The 19,497-nt window shown below is 37.2% G+C and overlaps 2 protein-coding genes across 2 annotated transcripts; both read left to right on the plus strand.

Annotated features, from left to right (window-relative positions):
* Nucleotides 1-2,934: 2,934 nt before the first annotated feature.
* On the plus strand, nt 2,935-4,125 carry LOC110854239. Its single transcript, XM_022102657.2, has 5 exons — nt 2,935-3,082; nt 3,320-3,392; nt 3,462-3,611; nt 3,676-3,708; nt 3,773-4,125. Exons 1-5 carry the CDS (start codon nt 3,053-3,055, stop codon nt 3,952-3,954), a joined length of 468 nt encoding a protein of 155 aa, XP_021958349.1. The 5' UTR covers nt 2,935-3,052; the 3' UTR covers nt 3,955-4,125.
* Nucleotides 4,126-10,892: 6,767 nt separating this feature from the next.
* Nucleotides 10,893-12,083, plus strand: LOC110853726. Its single transcript, XM_022102041.2, has 5 exons — nt 10,893-11,055; nt 11,145-11,229; nt 11,299-11,448; nt 11,511-11,543; nt 11,616-12,083. The coding sequence occupies exons 1-5, from the start codon at nt 11,023-11,025 to the stop codon at nt 11,783-11,785; spliced, it is 471 nt and encodes a 156-aa protein (XP_021957733.1). The 5' UTR covers nt 10,893-11,022; the 3' UTR covers nt 11,786-12,083.
* The last annotated feature ends 7,414 nt before the right edge of the window (nt 12,084-19,497 follow it).

Consider the following 19,497-nt stretch of genomic DNA (forward strand, 5'->3'; position numbering starts at 1 on the left):
CAATGTCAATAGAAAAAAATCAAGTTCACAGATAGTCAACAAGATGAAAGGGAAGAAGAAAGAAAAAGTGCAGCGCGGCACGAGACGAGGAAAGAAGAATGCTGAGAATGGAGGAACATCCATGAATCGGAATTTTTGCGATGTGACCATCTCCATGTTTTTAGCTTGTCGTATTGCAGTGCAATACGAGAAACTTTGAACTATTCTTTTTACCAGGATAAAAAAAAGTTTGTTTCTCTCGAGTATATATTCGCATTCAGCAGAAAGTTGTCGTCTAGATCCAGTATTGCCATTATTTCTGATAAGTGCATCACAAAGTTTGAAAATATTGAATATCTGTTCTGTACTTTCCCCACTTGTATTATTGAATTCTGTAAAGGAATATCCTTCCTTTGTGTGTGTGCATCTGTCGATGGCTTACCCCTTATTCTTATCCAGTCTGTATTCTGTAGGCTTAGCTATTTTCATGAAACCACAAACAAATCCAATCTTCTAAATCGGCATAGCTATTCTTCTTCTGTAGAATTTAGAAAATTGTCTATTTCTTCAGGATACGATGTAGCTCTGATAAGGGTTAAATGTTGAAGAATGCCTCGAGTGCTGATCTAATGATGTACCGTAAAAACTCAAATAGTAACCGTTGCTCTAATAGTAGCCGTGCTCAAATAGTAGCCGTGTCTATTTACATAATTTTGTAAATAGTGACCGTGCTCAAATAGTAGCCTTGCCCAAATAGTAGCCCTGCCCAAATAGTAGCCTTATTCGAATAGACGCGTCTAAATAAATCTCCATACGCAGAACTATACTATTCTATGCTCCATACTACTACACTTCTTGACAGTTTATTAAGATAATTCAATATAATCGCAGTTACACGCCATAGAAGCGACAAAACACGAATTTAGCCTAAATTATTTAGGTCATCGAAGGAATCGTTGAAGAGCAAGTCGAGCAGAATATTCTAATGACTATGACTCTAAGGGCAAAATTGGTGTTGTTCTTAAATTTAATTTGAGCTTGATTCAGGAATTGAAAATCATAGTCGTATGCAAATAGTAGCCGTGTCCATCTTCATAATTTTAGAAATAGTGACCTTGCCCAAATAGTAGCCTTGCTCAAATAGTAGCCGGGTCCCAGCCACCGATTTTATAAATAGTAGCCCCCGGCTACTATTTGAGTTTTTACGGTATGTATTGAAAGGCAACAATGATGCAGTTTGTGCATGTGAAAGTTTTGACAAATAATGTGACAATGCGATGCGATGCAATGGATGCATTTTCCATTGTTACATTGTTTTCATAGCCCAAAGGCACGCAAGTTTGTGTACATATGAACATACATACAATAAGTCACGTCCATTAAAAATTCAATTTGTTTGTTTCCACTAAATGATTCTGAAATGAAATTATTCCGAGAATAAACTCAAATAATTATGAAGAGAAAGGAAACGTTTGAATTGAAACAGACTGCATTTCTTGATTTCATTTCGAGCATAAAGCAACACTAGCGCACATTATAACCCGGCCATTACCATTATACTAATTCTTTGGTCGGAGACATAAGAGATGACTTCCCCCTTTTACCATAAAGTGATGGAAATATCACAGCAGTAAGTAAACGTGGAATTGCAGGGGCACTCTCCTCTTTAAAATTTAAAGGAAAGCAACTCCAGCCAGCACAACCCCGAGGACGGAGAAATGGAGGCGAGGAAGGGGGGATACTGACGGAATTTCAAAAAATAGAAAAGGGCAACTCGGCACGATCATGGCTTTGACAGATTCAAGCCTCTAAATGACGAACCAACCCAAAAAGAGGGGAAAACAGCAACAGCAGATCATTGGATTGACATTTTGTAGTATGCTCAACGATCAACATTTTCAAATTTCACTACGGTACATACCTACTTTCCCTTGCCTCAGCCCTGTATAATAAGAGCTGTTAATGTTAGTATCGTAATTTTCAGAGAATTCTCATAATACCACAGGGCAGTAAAACGAGACTACTCTTGAAATCGAACAAGGGGTAAACCCCGAGGTGGAAAACACTCCAGCTTTTCAATAATAAAGATCTCAATCCTGTGAAGACAGGGGAACTTGGTAAGTCGAAAGATTTGAGAAGAATATTCCATGATAGAGGATATAGACTCGGTGACATAAAATGGAAGCCATGCATGTAGAAATACGTACCATGCAATATAAACTGCAGTCTAATATGCACCCAAACTAATGAAGGATTGATGGCAACTGCAATTGCACAAAACCCCTTTTGCCTGATATACAAGTGTTAAACAAACTAAAGTCGTACTGTAGAAAGCAAAGTAGACCGAGGCACGTTCCCTCAAAGCGAGAGGCTTAAATGAGAAAGATTTTATTTTCACCCCCAGCCAACCAAACAGAGAAATGAGGATGGAAGACTTGCCTCCTCATTTTAAAGAATTGAATCCGAAGGGAGAGAAGAGTGCGGTGCAGCAGTGAGAGCAGCAATATAAGAAGAAATCGTATCTGTAATGGGCAAACTTACAAATTCGATCGGAAGGAATGAGGAAGGAAGGATGTGTTTAACTTGTAATTCGGATTTAGAATTTGGAGGAGTGAGTGCGAGGGGATGTTGGATAGTGGGTGGCAGCGTTGTGCGTGTGATAATAATGATGATGCACGAGTGACTTTATATTTGAGTAAAATAAAAAAAAGAGTAAACGTAATGACGAGTATTTCGTACATGGGTAAAGTTAGGAAAGAATGGATGAATTGTTATCTATGGTATACATGTAAATAGCTACGATGCATTTCATAATATGAAATTCATATGTACCAACATATGTACATATAACTATATACATAGACGAATCATTATTTTCATGTAAAAATATATTTTACCTGAAAACGGACCTTTTGGTTTTGTTCAAGGGTCAAGTCGTACAAATAGTATTCAACTGAAAATATAGTTTGAGCGTTAAAAGTTCAGTCACTCACTGCTCAACTTTTATAACTTACCGGCTAACAAATAAGAACATATTGCATTAATCATATAATTTGCGTATCTTTCCAACATCATGGTTTGTCTCAATACAAATAGTAGACACGTAAGTTTAATATAATTCCATTTGCACTCTCCTACCTATAGTTAATTATTCTTATCTTCGAATTACATACTGACTACCATAAATACATGATCTGATATTCTAACATGTTTGATTTGCATAGCTATTTATTTCTGCTCATTTGCCCTCAAAAATCCTCCAGTGCATTTATCCTCTTCCTTGTTCTTCGAGTTGCTATTAATTTACTAAAATAGTTTCAAATTTATCGTGCCCTATAAGGTCGTCACAATGGGGACCCCTGTACTGATATTCCCGGCTGATAAGTTACAAGTTTTTGAGTCAACGGTGAAAGGTATTGCGGACAGTGCTTTATTTGATACTCTTATAGCAGATTTTTATTAAATATGTTTTCATTTCAAAGGAATAAAACTGAAACAAAAGTTCATCTCTATTAAGATGAAAGCTAAAGGATTGGAGAACTCTATAAGAAAATTATGTCAAGAGTTTAGAGACGTTAATTATGAAAAAATGAATGCGTTCCTCAGGAGAACTGGTTCTACAGAGGACACAGGTATTGCAATTTCTATTGAAATGCTGAAAATAAAATGTTTAACTTCATACTTTAATTGTTATAGTGTTTCATCTAAACCGAGACTTTGAAGTATCATGTGAGTCCCTCATACAAAAAGTATTTATTATCACCTAATAATTCAAAATAATTGCATAAAATAGTGGGGAGTAAGACTGAAAACGGCCACCAAAAGTTGGAGAAGTTGCGATTAAAAGAGAAGAAAGTACGACAAAAACTAGTTGTACATTATGGTGGAGGACAAATAGGAGAGGATAAAGTACGCAATTTAGAAGAGGGGTTACAAATGTTCCTGGAAAATTCGTGTGACATATCGCTTACGTAATCACGGTCACAATGAATAACAAATGATACAGATAATAATTATATTCAATGAATTTCATGTAATGCATAAAAAATATAAATCATAAACTATAAATTGATGGGATTCTACTCAAGCACTTTGTATAAGTGCTATTCAATTACTAATAAAGATTTTTCTAATTGGTTTCAATAAGTACGTGCAAAAATTATCGCGTTATTACATGAGGAATCTGTTAACAGTTTTCTTGATAGATAAGACGTATTATAATGCTTACATATACACGTAATATAATACCTATGTATGTATCATAATATTTATTTCTGGTGAAAGTGAGACATGAATTGTCTTCCTCAGTTAAACAATTAAGTAGGCAGACTTGAGGAAATGGAATTACCCATAAACTTTTCAAATCATTGGAAACAACGTGAATCAAAGCTCTCTTGATTGTGCTTCTTCCCAAACAGCACAAAACAGTCTTCATAAGAAAAAGGGGTAGGTAATAATATCCACCCAAAACAAGCAAATGCGTAACATCACGAAAGTGCAAGTCAAGTCAAAGATTGAGCTGAGCGATTCTAAAATTGAGATGGCTTATTCCCTCCCAAAACTTTATTGGCTTTTACTTTTTCTACTAAAATTAAACAGAACAAGTCAGGCAGGGTTGGTTTAGTTGGTGGCACGGTCAAAATAAAACGCCACCCCCATCATCGAACTAACGGGCGTTTTACGGCCAATTCAAAAAGTAATGACTGGAGCAATAATGTTGAGTAGTTAAAACAAGAAATAAAGCAACTTCAACTGACTTCACCCCAGTTTCTAAAATCAAGTCACAACTTACAACAGATCACAAGATGCTGCATATCTACAAGACAGACAGATTGGTGAATGGGGAAAAGAAAAAGAAGATTTCTGAGCATCCATCCGTATCCGACTGTCATTGGCTCTCGACTCCCCAAAATTGTTCAGTTTTACGAAATGTGAAGAGTTGACTCTCTTACCGGATTTTACAACCTACGTACGACGACAACTACTACATGCTATTTACTAACCCCTGCATGTCTACAATCCTGAAGAAGGCAGAGAAAAACAAGCAAAAGACAAACTTATTTTAAAGATTTTACATTTTCTCACTTCTAATTTCGTTTGTTTCGAAATCATCACTTTGCTCCTCGGTTCGTTTGGTTTTACAAGATTTCCTACTTCCGCTAGTCAGGGATTTTGTTATACCGATATCACTACCAGCAGAGGCATGAGTATATAAATATAGTAAAATATGCAACGCATCCTTTATCCATCCCGGAAGAGACGTGACAGCACCAGGAGAGTATTCCTTACACAAAGGCCTAAATAACCGAGGAGCATAGAAAGAGGGACCTAGTACACGAAGGGTGGCTGCTTTTTGTCTGGCTGGTTGACGGACGACGATTGAATTATGTTGGAGATTGACGACAGCGATATTTATGTTGTTGTTGTTGTCCAATGTCAGAGGATATTCAAAGTCAAAAGCTATTGAGCAGTGATGATGACGAAAAAGCATGGAAAGTCCCGTTCTGGAACGGAAATGCGATAATAGTAATGTGAACCATGTGGGTGGGTGGATGGATGAATGAGCACATGGACAAGAAAGATCTGATATTTCCATTAAATGCAGTTAGTTGCATGCAGTTGGTAAAGTATTTATTTAAAATGCATGCATACGGGTGAAGGGTTCAGCAGAAATAACTCTGCCGATGAATGTACCGCAGAGGACGAAATCCTATAATATTATAGCCCTGAGAAATGCGTACCATTCCGTATTTTACTGGAATGCTTTCTTATTTACAACTGCACACTCATTACACAAGAAGAACCTTGTAAACCATCTTCATCTTTGGGGCTGTCACTGTTTGCTTGGATGAATAAGATGAGACCGTTTAGGCCGAGAGGGGTATAAATACTTGTAATTTCTTAGCAGCTAAATATCTACGAGGCAAAGGGAGGGAGTAAGTTTTGTTGGATCACATTTACATTTCTGTGTTGCTTTGATCTTTGCATTCGAAATTTCTTTGAAAGTCTGGGGGAGAATGGGAACGGAACGGGCTGCTGTAAAGCTCAAGGGTCAGGTTGAATGCAATGCAGTTTAGTTATTACGTACACGACTAAATAAATAAACTGGGATTTGTATAATATAGAGATGTTTTCAATTAATGAGACTGTACCATGCATATGTATGAAAGGCATAGTAAGTTTAAAATGACATGATGATGATGATGATGAATTTGGTGATATGAAACAGCTAAAAGTTACGCAATGAAAATTTAATTATCAATATTATACTCATGTTTTTCCCATTTTGTTGAGCAACTTTTTATGGGCGATGCAGATTTTTTATTAAAATTGCTTCTCCTTTATTTCCAAGTAGAATAAAAAGAAAAGATATCTCATAACTTTTGCTTCTTATTTATCAAACTTTATATCACGTAACTTTCAAAGATTGATAGTAGATACTTCTTTTGAAATTGGTAATAACAAATTAACTTCGACATCGTAATGAAATGTTGTAGATTTGAAATATGGCCAATTCGTTGCTGTTGTTAACTACAAGTGAAAGTAGATTTGAATACAATTCTACAAGTCGAATGAATGGGATATTCCTACCAAATTAATGTCTTTCTACAGTTTCTTTGCTAACTTTTCTCATTAGATTGCCATTATTTTTACTCTTGTGTAAGAGTTTGGCTACAATTCCAATCTATTTTCAATCGTAGAGTGAGATTTGTAGAATTCGGGAAAGTCGAGGAAATCAAGACGTTTGGCAAAGCAACTGATGATACCTCTCAATCAATAATTCAACAATTGGTTATTTGGTAACGCATTAATTTATCAAACTAGTAAACTTCAGCTTCACGGGAAACAAATAAGGTCGTCTGCCTGTCCCGTCCCAGCATCTAATTATCTTGGTTCGACGTGCTTAATTTTTTGCATCACAACTTCAACCTGAATTTTCCAAGATTCGATCATGAATGGCGTGGCTTTGCAAAAACGATGAGTCGTTATATGATCATCAATCACTCACACCTGCAAATAACGTCCCAGATCGGCTGCATGGCTTCGTCGTCGTCGTCTACTCCGTCGATCTGCTGAGCTGAATAGCATCATTTGTGTTCGTTCGTTCGAAATCCAGCGAATCTGTATATCGGGAACATGGCGAGATTGGAAACCATTCGTCTTATCGCCATGTGTATATCACTCTCCTCCAGTCAGAGCCACATGTAAGCATCAGTTGTGCCGGTCTGGAGGTAAGTGCTCAATAATCGGCTTGCGAGCGATGGTGAAAGACATTAGTTTTCGTTAAGGACATATTTTGAAAGAAATATGAATATTCATATATGAATTTTCTCCCCGGGTTGGTTATGTGCCAGACAGGCAGCCAAGCAGGTCGTTCAAAATCTCGTGATAAAGTCAACCTACTACCAAGTTCGGCGTCGTTCCTGGTAATAAAATAAAGGTAGACTCGCTTTCCTATCTAAATATCTGCAGTACTTTTCACACCGGTGAAGAAAAACTTCGACCACCGCCGCTCGCACCTCTCTCTCTCCTTTTAGTTTTCTCTAATATCTTCAATTGACAGGAGGAGCGAAGGAGCATGTGTCTATCTCTGTTGAACTTTCTCTCCTCACATAAGATGCGCATTATTACACCCCAGAGTGAACCTCGTGCGGAAAGTGAAAGCTGGAAAGGTACTCACGAGAGAGAGAGGCTGCTCCTCGACTTATAAAGGTAAAGCATAAAATAAAAAATAAAATCGGCGTGGCCCAGGAAGAATGGAAAAGTCAAGGAACCAACGACCCAAACTCACATCTTGAAAAGCAGCAAAAAAAGTGCGAGTCAAAAAAGCTCCCGTTTTTTTGAAGAAGTGCGTTTTTATATCTTACTTAAGGTCCAAGGGGAGAGACCATCCACCCGCACCATCCAATCCAATATTCCACCACGGACTCAAAATTTCCTCCAATATCCACTCACAGCCACGCCACTCCAATCGAATAGAGTACTGCACAGAAAGAAATGAAAATGCGGATCGGAGAAAGCATGGACTAAGGACGGACGGACGATGGTGGCTGATTTGGTTCACTGCGAAACCAAACCAGACAGTGTTGCGCTTTGGGTCTCAATCAATCAAAATTTGTTTGAGGGCTGACAGGTCGAGAGGGAAAATTGCAAAAACGAGAGGTGATAGAGTGTAGAAGTCGAATCAATCACATCCCTCGATTTCCTTCGATCGCTACATGCGTACCCAACTTTTTATTGTTGCTACAATGGTGATTTTATACTAGAGCTGAAAATTTTCTTAGGAACTGTCCAAATCGTGTGGGAAGCAGATCCCCAATTATCACGGTTTTTAATATTACTGATTCTTCATAACAAATTCTTGCTGTATTTACTTTCTCCAATCAAAATATGTTTTAATAGCTTTTTGATTCATAAAGAAAAAGGGAGAGACCAACGAAAATAACTAAGTCCGAAAATTAGTCCCCATACATAAACGAGGGACCAATTTTAATTTCTACACGCTTCAACCAGTCCTAAACTTGCCTCGTGAATGAAAAGAGAAAAGGCAGGAAAGAGATTTTATCTTCCTCGTTCATTCAACGCCCAACTTTCCTCCCACAAATGACAACATTTCCCCTCCCCACGCAAAGATTCTAGTCTATCATCGCCACGACCGGACTTAAGAATTCTCTCCGCTATACAAATGCATATGCACCACTGAAGAGAAAGACAAGTTAGTGTTACAAGCTAATTTCCTGTCCTGCTTCTCTTGTTGTTGTTGGGTAGATGACTGGCTTAGGGATGTTGTTGCACTTCAGGGAGTCGAGTTTAGTCAAGTTTATTCAGCCCCACACTGCTTCAAAGAAATTGGAATAGTTTGTGCAAATTTGTATTCAGAATTCGGCAATCGCTACCCGGGGAGGTTCATTTGTATATCTAGCAGACAATCTAAGCACTTGTAATTGTTTCTTTGTCTCGCTGGTCTTGGTTTACTTTGTCAGTTCAGACATGATACCACCCATCGACAAGAGCCACTACTCACCCGCCTGTTTAACCCACATTCGCGAATGAAATTGCATGTAAACTTTGGGCTTTAAATTGGCATATTATTATTCTCGAGTGAGCTCGCCATTTTGGCAAGCAGACTATTATTGCCGTCATCTTCTACCACTTGAATAAAATCATGTATAATGGGCCATTTAAAAAATAAAAATGGTCTTATTATGTATGTACATCACATAAATCTGCATTGCCTCTCTTCTCGCGAATCACTTCTTGACATGGGATCCCCTCCTCCGCAAATTTTCTTAGTGTCAGTAGCTCCATGAATTGAAGTGAAAGTAATATAGTACTCAATTTCTGGGTAAAACTACTCCACGGATAATTTAACAGTCGTTTCGTTGATAACATCTCACCAACCAACCCACTCACTCACCATCCCTACACGCTGAAAAAGGAAGGATGGTAATGCGAGAAGAGAGGACTCAGTTAATGTAATGTAATGGACTTCTGCGGCTTTTTGATTCGACTGGCTGGACCAAACCGACTCAAATTCCATGGAAGACCGGTATCAGTATCAGCAATCACCAAGTCTCTCCAATTTCATCAACCAACCATCGTCAGTCACTCTTCCACAATGAACGTGTGTATATCGATGTGTGATCTGATGAAAGATCGAGGTGGACCCGATGCCAGAGAGGAGAAAGTTCGCCATGCAAGTCACTTGGTTAAATGGTACTCGCCCTGGTTAAGTTCTCCACTTCATTTCATGGCACGCACTTACAACCAAGAAAGGATGATGAGATGACTTTGTGTCCAAGATTCCAAGTTCGCATGCTAAAAATAATCGTAATTGAGAACATTGCCGTAAAATAAAGAGCGTGCAAGTACCAGGGACATGTATGTGTGGAGGATATTATCTGTTGGTTCGTGGTGGTGGAATAGATTGGGTTTTGGTTCAAAGTTCGCTTCTCAGGTTCCGGAAACAGATCGGGTTCAATTTCACGGTAATGTAGTGTGGTGGGTTGGTCATTAACGCACATTTGGTCTCGCTGACACGCACACTTTCTCCTCGTGGGAGTCCACCCACTCGCAATCAGGAGTGTGTAGTAGATAGACTTGTGTAGCAGTGGAGTAGGTAACAATTACCGGGTGCAACTTTTTTATAACGGAGTGGTCACATTGGTCTCAAGAGGCAAAAATGTTGCATCTGCGGAAGTCAACGGGCTTATTTCGGAAACGATTTAGGATATGGAGTATGCAAGAGAGGGTATTGAGCAAGTGTAAATTGGCAGGAGTGGTAGTACACTTTATACGGATAAATGTACTGTTCTACTTATTATACGCAGATAAATTTGAAACGGGAAACTGTAGCTCGTGTGACGGCAAAATTATTACAGTACTTGTAAAATGAACGAGCGAATGATGATCATACTTTCCTTAACGAGTTCTATCTGCGCTGTACCTACGTATGTATGCACATCCCTGCGAATTTTTAATCCAATAAAAACGAATTGATACAAGAGCGAATATAGCCAATTGACACCTCCGTAGAGGCCAATTTTGTTTCTCGTGCAAAACAAATTGCTTCCGTCAAACGGATACTTACTGTCCTTTTGGTGTATCTATCTAGAAATATGTGGACATTGGGGAGAGAAAATTCCATTTTTTATAGTTATTTCGACGATTCATATGTATGTACATATAGGGATGTTCAGTATAAACGTGTACAATTTAAGTTAAATATACATACATGTGCATAGGCCGTTGACACAATCAAAAGTGAAAGAATTTCCAATATAGACGTGAACTTGAGGTCTTCAAACTCCTTTTATAAAATAAGGTCATTTTACCCTACATATATATGTATTTAGATGCGAGTAAAAATACATTTTACCTGAGCTGAACCTTCTAAAAGCTTCGTCTAAAATCATGATAAATAATAATAGGGTTGAGTAGTTAGTCACAAGTAGGTCTTTCAATTCTCAACAACACGCTAACAACAAACTCAGAGGCATAACTAGATAATTAATCATATCATTTGCATATCTTATCAAAACCATGGTGTGTCTCAATTTACATACAAGCAGACAAGTGAGTTTAATAACTTTCTTTTCTTTAACATATTTCTCCACAAGTCAACAATTTCTCATTATTTTCGAAATAACTTGGCGAATATTAAGGTGACCATAATGGGGACGCCGAGAAATCCCTTTGGACTGGAAATTCCGAAGGACAAGCTTGCATCGTTTGAATCAACTGTGGAAGGTAGTAAAAATTGTGTTTCATTTGAAGTACATTTGATGAATTTTTAACAAATATTTGTCCAAATCAAAGAAAACCGACTCAAGAAAAAATTCATTAAGACAAAGTTGGAGGCCGAAAACTTGGAGAATGGCTTAAGAAAATTGTCCATGGAATTTAGGGACAAAAATATGGACAAATATAAGAGACATCTGAATAGAATTGGTTCTCAGGAAGATCCAGGTAATGCAGTAAAAATTCAAATATAAAAATATCTTCAAATGAAATATTTATTTTATTTATAGCTATTATGCTACATCAAGAGTTTAAAACTCTGTGTAAGTAACTTATGCGTAATACAATTAGATATTTACTATTATCTCATATTTCTGAATAATTTTACAAAATAGTGTCAAGTAATACGGTCAACGGTTACCATTGGTTGGATAAACTGCGAGCAAAAGAGGCAAAGCTACGACAGAAATTGGTTGTTCAATACGGTGGGGGTCATGGCGGCGAGGAGAAAGTCAGACGCTTAGAAGCACAGATAATGGTACCTCTTGATGATAACAATGCTTAAGATTGAAAATATGGCTCATATATACAAAGTTTCTGTTCGCTGTTACCCATGAGTAATAATTAATTGACGTAAAAATCGAAATCAAAAGCTTGATTCGATTTTTTTTAAAACTATAAAATTTCTCACATTTGTATATCCATAATGTCCGTAAACAATAATTCTACTATTTGATTTAGCCCCTTCATTACTCTTCTGAAGGACTTACTCTTAAAATTTGTAAGTGATAATTGACAGGATATGCTGTTCGTATAATATATGCTAGTGAGTTAATAAAATTTTCCTGTTGGTCTGAATCGTAGTTATTGGCGAAGTTTCTAATCATTTTCTCTTAATCAAGGCGACATTTATATGTATTCATGCATTTTAATCACCTGGTTCTATAATTTTGTTATGCATCGGTTCAACAGAACGTTATCATGACGAAGTGAGGGCATGTTTCATCTCCAGAATGATTACTTTTTCCCCTTTATTTCGTAAATTTCAAAAGCTTATCATACAAATTACATTTGTTATATGCAAAAGAGTTTATTAAGCAAGTAACTGTCTTGTAAATTGGCAGTAGTGATAATACACTCGGACTTTATACGGATAAACGTGCTGTTCCATTATTATGTGCAAACAAATTTGAAACGGGAAACTCTAGCTCATGCGATGGCAAAGATATTACACTTGCAAAATGAACGAGCGAATGATGATCACGAGTCCTATCTGCGCTGTATATATGTATATACATCCCTGTGAATTTTTAATCTAATAAACACGAATTGATACAAGAGCGAATATAGCTAATTGACACCTCCGTAGAAGCCAATCTTGTTTCTCGTGCAAAACAAATTGCTTCCGTAGACGGATACTTACTGTCCTTTTGGTTCATCTATCCTAGCGATATGTGGACAATAGGAAGAGAAAGTTCCATTTTTTATAGTTATTTCGATGATTCTATGCTACCTTGCATAAGTGCATACAAGGATGTTGAATATGCACGTGTGCAATTTAAGTCAAATCTATATATACATATCTACCATTACCATACATACGTATGTATATTGTCCAAAGCTATAATAAATTCTAACATCGTAATACAGGTATGCACGTACACATTTAAGCATACACATATGTACATATATGCTTGTCAGTAAATTGTACTTTACCTAAATAAATTAGCGGTCATTTCCTGTAATTAAGTTGCTGCAAATTGATCAATTATTTTTGGACAGAGTAATATGAAACTACATACGTATCTAAATATTTCCACTTTGCACATCCTTTTGGGAAATAATTTACAGGTATAAAATTAAAACAATTCAAGCCTAATTGAGACCGTAAAGTGTATACCTACAGTAATACGAGAATTGTCACTAATAAGTTTGTAATTGCACCAACACAAAAGTAAATTGCATTAAACTTGACTACTATAAGTGGACCATTTTGTATCCCAAAGCCTTGCAAACTCTTAATTTGCAATTTCAAGTATTTACTCCGAATATTTTCCGTTGAGCGAAGTGAATTTAAAACTTTTTCGCAGCTGCAGGCCATGCTTCCAAATCCATGAAGGGTTCCAATCAGCACGAAGAGGCAAACATGCCCAACATTCATCATGGCAAGCAGGTCAAAAAGTGTCATCGTACTTGAAAATCGAATTAACAAGACATTCCCTAAAATCACTTTCCAACCCATGACAATGATCAGGTGAGGAATTCGATAAAAGTGGGCTTGTCGCTGGACCATGTTTAATACTGAAAGTTGGACAAAGAATTCCACCTTGAGAATTGGAGGAACCCGGTAGTTTCTGCGAAAAATTAAGTAATTAGCCAAAATTTTACTGCCATTCAAGCACACAAAAATTAAGTCAATGTACCTGAGCAAAACTAAAATCTTAGATATGCAAATTAGGTAAAATGCCAGTATTGCAACTTCCATCATTGCAACAACTATTAACAGCGTTACTATAAACATATCCAGAAATGTAGTCATTTTATAGAATTTGTTGCTTTCATCGTTAAAAATTGCTGCAAAGTATTGTCCCCTGTTTGGACGAAGTAATTGAGCAAAATATAAAACAATGGATGCAAACAAGGTCATGAGTTTGTAAAACCGGAGGACAATAAACAGCACATCCGGTCCTTTCCCCGGAGAAAGTAATCCCCTCGTCCGTTCAACAACTGAATAAATAATAAATGGATTACTTAAAAGAGCAAAATTATGACTTAGATAAGGTCTTATCTCACATGACATTGCTCTATGACTGATGTCTATCACTGAATTCTGAAAGGCAACAAATTCACGACGATACTTCCAGAAGTTTACAATGGCCAAGATTCCCCAAAAATAACCGTTCACGTAAACAATTAGCCAACCAATTGACACGAAAAATTCACTGCATTTTTCCGAGCTTGATAAGCAATCTTTGTGAAGGTGACACTCTTTCATGGAGATTGGTACGATTTGATTGAGTCGGAAAATAAAATAAAATTCATACGCGAAAAATGATGTTGTAATCAGTACAAAGCAAATTATGTGACGAACAGACTGAGAGACTTTCACCCTTGATTTTGTATGCTCCCATTTAAATGGTAATATTGGTAATAGTGTATCAGTCAAAGCCAGAAAATTTCCAAATTCTTTAAGTGCCTTCTCCGTCAGCATTTTAGAAATTTTTAAAGATTTTTAGGTAGATTTCGAAAAGAAAGCCTTGTCTGCTGCTTGTGTATGAAATTGTGTACTTACACTGACCACGAAATTCTTCATATTTCTCATAAAGTCTCAATGAAATGTGTAGACTATCTCTACAATTAACTAACCTTTGCAATTTTCCATTGAACAATTTGCTGTTATTATCTTAATATGAACAGCAGACTATTCTTCTACATGTATCTCCGTCATCATTTATCAACAGCAATTAGATAGCTTAGGATTAGTTCTAAAGTCAAATCATAGAGTTCTTCCTTGATTGATAAGCACGATAATTTGTCATAATACATACACTTAAAAATATGTACATACATACATACATACTTTTGCAATTGATAGCTCCAATTATCGATAAGCATTTTATTTGATTACAAGTTTTATGTTTTTCGCCCCCAATTGTGCAAACCTCATTTCTCCGCAACTAACTGATGTCATGTCCCTCTTAGAATTTTCCCCAGGGTCGTGTCTCACACCACGATTCACATAAGCACGTCATTATAACAACCCTGACGAATTTTTATCCTTGTCTCTCACAAGGTCCGTTAAGCGACATGAAACAACCTATAATGGGAATTATAGTGCTCATATCAGCAGTTTGTTGCACAATAATATTACTCGTAATGACTGAACTTGACTCGACTTGACGAAAAGTGACATTTCTCCGTCGGTGCAGCAACGAGGGTGAAAGTGCAAGTAATGTCAATGTCTTGTCAAATAGATGAAGCGATTCCTACCACCATGTTCTTCACCAACTTCCTCTTCTTCCACTGCAATGAACTTACTCGGTGAATGGAGGAAACTAAGAAGGAGAAATAGCGGATAGGACATAACTGAAATGGCCATCGGCACAGTGCAATAAGTGAAAGCGCGAGCTAAATGCTGATGACTGCATTATTTAACGAAAGGAAAGTGAATTCATCCAAGTGTGCATTATGGATTTGATTCGGTCGTCTAATTCACATTCGCTCGTAACCAAGTAGAATTTATCTGCTTGATCAACCGCAGTGTGTCTTATCAACTGCAAATAGCAGCATGTCCACCCCAAGACAGACAGGCCGATGGGGGCTCGAAATAAGTGCATGCAATCGTAATCGTAACGCATGCATGACAAAATTAGGGAAGAAAAAGAAAAACTGACAATTGTGACCATGAGATATTCAATATGCGAATCGAGACGGAAATGAAAGAGGTTTGAAACAAATTGAAGTTGGAATTATGCAATACAAAAAAAAACAGGAACCAAAAAAGACAAACAAACTCCAAAGACAGAGTTATTAGTTCGTTTAAACGCGCTCTTATGTACGTTGGGCTGATGTATGAGTGACCAAATTATATTAATTACAGTAAGGACAGGTTCTTTTAGGACATTTTTTTGATACAAGCACGGTTTCTGACATCACATACTTGTGCAATACTTTGAAAAATTGACCATGAAATGGAAAATATGATGCTGTAAATAGATGCGTTCATTCCATGTGGAGTGGTTCTAATTAGCACGAGTGGACATTTATGTGCGTGTAATTATAACTCCCAATTGATTGCTCAGTCATGATTGGCACTGTTACGAAATTTGGTCATTGATAACCTTCCTTACTCAATCAAATCAATTCTCTTGCAGGTGAAAGTAAAAGTAGGCCAGTCAGTAATTTTTTAGTGCGTAATGTTTTGATCTACTTGATCTTGAAAAACATTAGTTTCTCAAGGATGTCAAGTTTGATGATGAAAATGTGATGGAATTGACATTTGTTTTCTCCTGCCACTTTCCTTTTAGTCATGTTCCAATTTCCACGAGAATGTGAAACTTCAAAGATTTAGATGGAGGATGGACTGCGCTGCCATCATTAAACAAGATTGTATTGCAGGAGTCGCAGGTCGTTTAGTTTAATGTTTCGTTTTCACCATCTTGGAATTCTGGTGAATTCATCTCTCCCTTTTCCTCTCTGGCTCTTCAATTGGGAAGAAATATTCTTTGTAGCATTGGATTTGGACACCACTCCGACTGGACATGATTGCTCGCTGTGCCATCCTATTTCAAAGGCAATGGAGGAATTTTCTTTCATCTTGTAAAACTTCATTTCCTTAATGTAACGTAATTCTATACTGTGTCCATTTCAATCCAATCCACTTGGACATTCACCAGGCCTCAGAAATGAAGCATGAACAGAGAATTATCCGGTCGAAAAATCACAGATTGACTTAAAGTGAATTGAATCCATTTACCAATTGCATTTTCTGAAAATATCTATCCTGGTTTAAACTCAACCCGTTCATGGCTCCTGGAAAAATCATCTTTTTTCGTATTTTGACAACTTTTGAATTCAGTTCATTCGAAATTCTTATTTCTCTAACTCGTCCATGCCATCGGCTTTTTTGGAGAAAGTTTTCCTTATAGAATTTCAACCTTTCCTCGAGCTGTTCTCGTCGGCAAGTTGATAACGATGAATTTGGGATGTTGCTCGATTTTTCGGTGAAAAACTTAGTCCATGCTAAATAAACATGGTGAAAGTTTTGATGTGGAGAAGTATTAATGAAATTCTTAAATTTGCATACGGCCTGGAGAACTGCAGAATTTCTTCACATTATTAAATTTTTTAGCATGTCCAGCTCTGGTTTTTACTTCAGATTTGAGGATTATCTTGTTGTGTTTATGTAACACACATGCATCGCAATGCAGTGAAAGTCATCTTTCTGAGACTTATAGTAACGAACTCTTCTAATATTTTAACACCAGTGCGTAACAATATATTATAAAATTACATTATATTCATGAACCTAAATATGGAATCTCACTCACTGTGTGATAGTCTCTTATCGTTAATATGAGCTCTAATTTTATCTCTCATAACGATACATATTTAGGTGCTCGTTAATTATCATACAAGGTTATCTCATATTAGCAGCACTTTGAAACAATTGTGTCACGACGAAGACGACTAAGGCCGTGCAGCTGGTGTCACTCAAGTGATCAGTGAGTTAAGTTCAATTGGCTGGTGAAAGTCGAGTCTGGTCTTTTGTTGTTGAAAGGAAGACGTAATAGATAGTAGTACGAGGTAGGTAATGGTAATGATTATGTTTGCCAAATTGCAAATTGCGAATGCCATCTCGCCGTATTGACCAAACAAGCAGCGAGAGAAATCCAGTCGTCGTATGTACAAGTAAGTTGTGCAAGGGAGAGAAATAACTTTTTACTTTTACGATCACGACTTTACGAGTCTCGCAACATTGAGAATTACCTTCAGAAGAAGAAGCGGGTGAAAGAATGTGATATGAAACAGATGCCGGGATCCGAACAAGTTGAACTCGATCGAGAATTGGAATCACCTCCAAGAAACAAACAACGTATACATGCAGACATGTTCTGTTGTTCCAATTTCAGAACTAAATGCTGATCTTCTAGAGTCTAATTCGCTAGTAAACATTGTCTCTGAGAGTCCCATTAAGAAAATGGCTTTGTTCTAAATTCGACGATTCAGCAGCATAAAGTTTAAACAGATCAATGACAAGTGTTGTTTTCTTTACGCGGAATGGATAATTGATTTGCTCATGAAGTACTTATTGCGTCTCATTTTCCTATTGGGCATTTCTTTTACATATTAAAATATGTATAGTGTAATGCAAATATTTATTAGTGCGGCTTTAATATAGCAATAGACTAAACTTTGACATTTTGTCAAATATTTCCAGCTAATGCATTTATTTAATTACATCAATTGTACTCATTTTCGCAATAAGCAAAAATTTGCCATTTTAGACCGCTTGTTTTAAGAAACTCTAATAAGACAATTGTTCTAAAGATTCCTTTGATGCGTCTTTGATACATCTCGTTGTACGAGAAGTCATGCCATCAAACGAGCACTTCGTAAAAGTGTCAATTTCGTACCGACTCGTCAACTCGGACCACAAGCTATTATGTTGGCGTCATCACAAAAAACACGTAAAAACCCACCATCTTTGTTTTGTCGCGGAATCGTAGTGCTTGGTTGATGAAGGCAAAAAATTGCTCTGGTTTATGTATCCCATCAAGCGTCACTTTCCTTGTCAACTTCTTTACTGCGTTCTACACTACGTAGTAACTTGTAAAGCTATAGAAATCTATATAAGAATCCATTCTCATTCTCATTATTTGCATCACGAACAACTGGAAATGGGCGTAGGGACATACATACGTGTAATAAATGAGTAGTTTCCCTGTTTCCCAACACGGACATCTTCTCTTAACGTCATTGATGATAAAATAAAAGATTTATAGCATGACCACCATCGTCGTCCCCTTTAAAGTTCAAACTCATACGTCTCTCGTATGTATGTATCTCAGAGTGGAAAAGTCGGAGCAAATAAAAAATTTTGTTTACACTCCTCAGAGACAGATGAGATAAAAGGCGATAGAGAAAGTCAAGAGGGACTTTTTCTAAATAACACTAACCCCACCACGTCCACGTCCATACGCAGTTAACGAAAATAGAGAAGGCTACACCATACTTTCACAGCAACACCGAACGAACCCATGCAACTCAAGATTAGATGAGTCGAGGGGAAAACCGCAAAGTAAGTAAAGTAGCATCATATCAGATTACTTTAGATATCACATTAAATTACATTCTCTCCCCGAGCTTTCACTGTTCTTCTCTCGGAGATAGTCATATAAAGAAGCTGCCGGGTGCGTGATGTTTGTCGTGCTGGATTTGGGTGGGGTTTTGTGTTGTCTATATGTTGGTCATTTTGTCTCTTCTCGTGAAGATCTCTAGTGGTTTAGGCTTTTAGACTTCTTGATCTTCAGGCATTGCAGGACCTGTCCATTTGGATCGGGTGGTCGTGGTCGTGGTGGTGTTGACTGCGTCCATTTATTGAATAAAGAGAGAGAGAGAGAGATGAATGCTACGTTGTTGTTGTTGTTTCTCCTCTTCGAATCGTGGAGGAGAAATCCATTGGATTTTAGTGATGGAATGAAAGGCGTGTTTTATTCTGTGAAAATGCCTGGTCACAGATGGACATTAGCATTGACTCTGACAAAGAAAAGAGAG

The sequence above is a fragment of the Folsomia candida genome, unplaced genomic scaffold (assembly GCF_002217175.1).
Source record: "Folsomia candida strain VU population unplaced genomic scaffold, ASM221717v1 Fcan01_Sc009, whole genome shotgun sequence".
Lineage (NCBI taxonomy): Eukaryota > Metazoa > Arthropoda > Collembola > Entomobryomorpha > Isotomidae > Folsomia > Folsomia candida.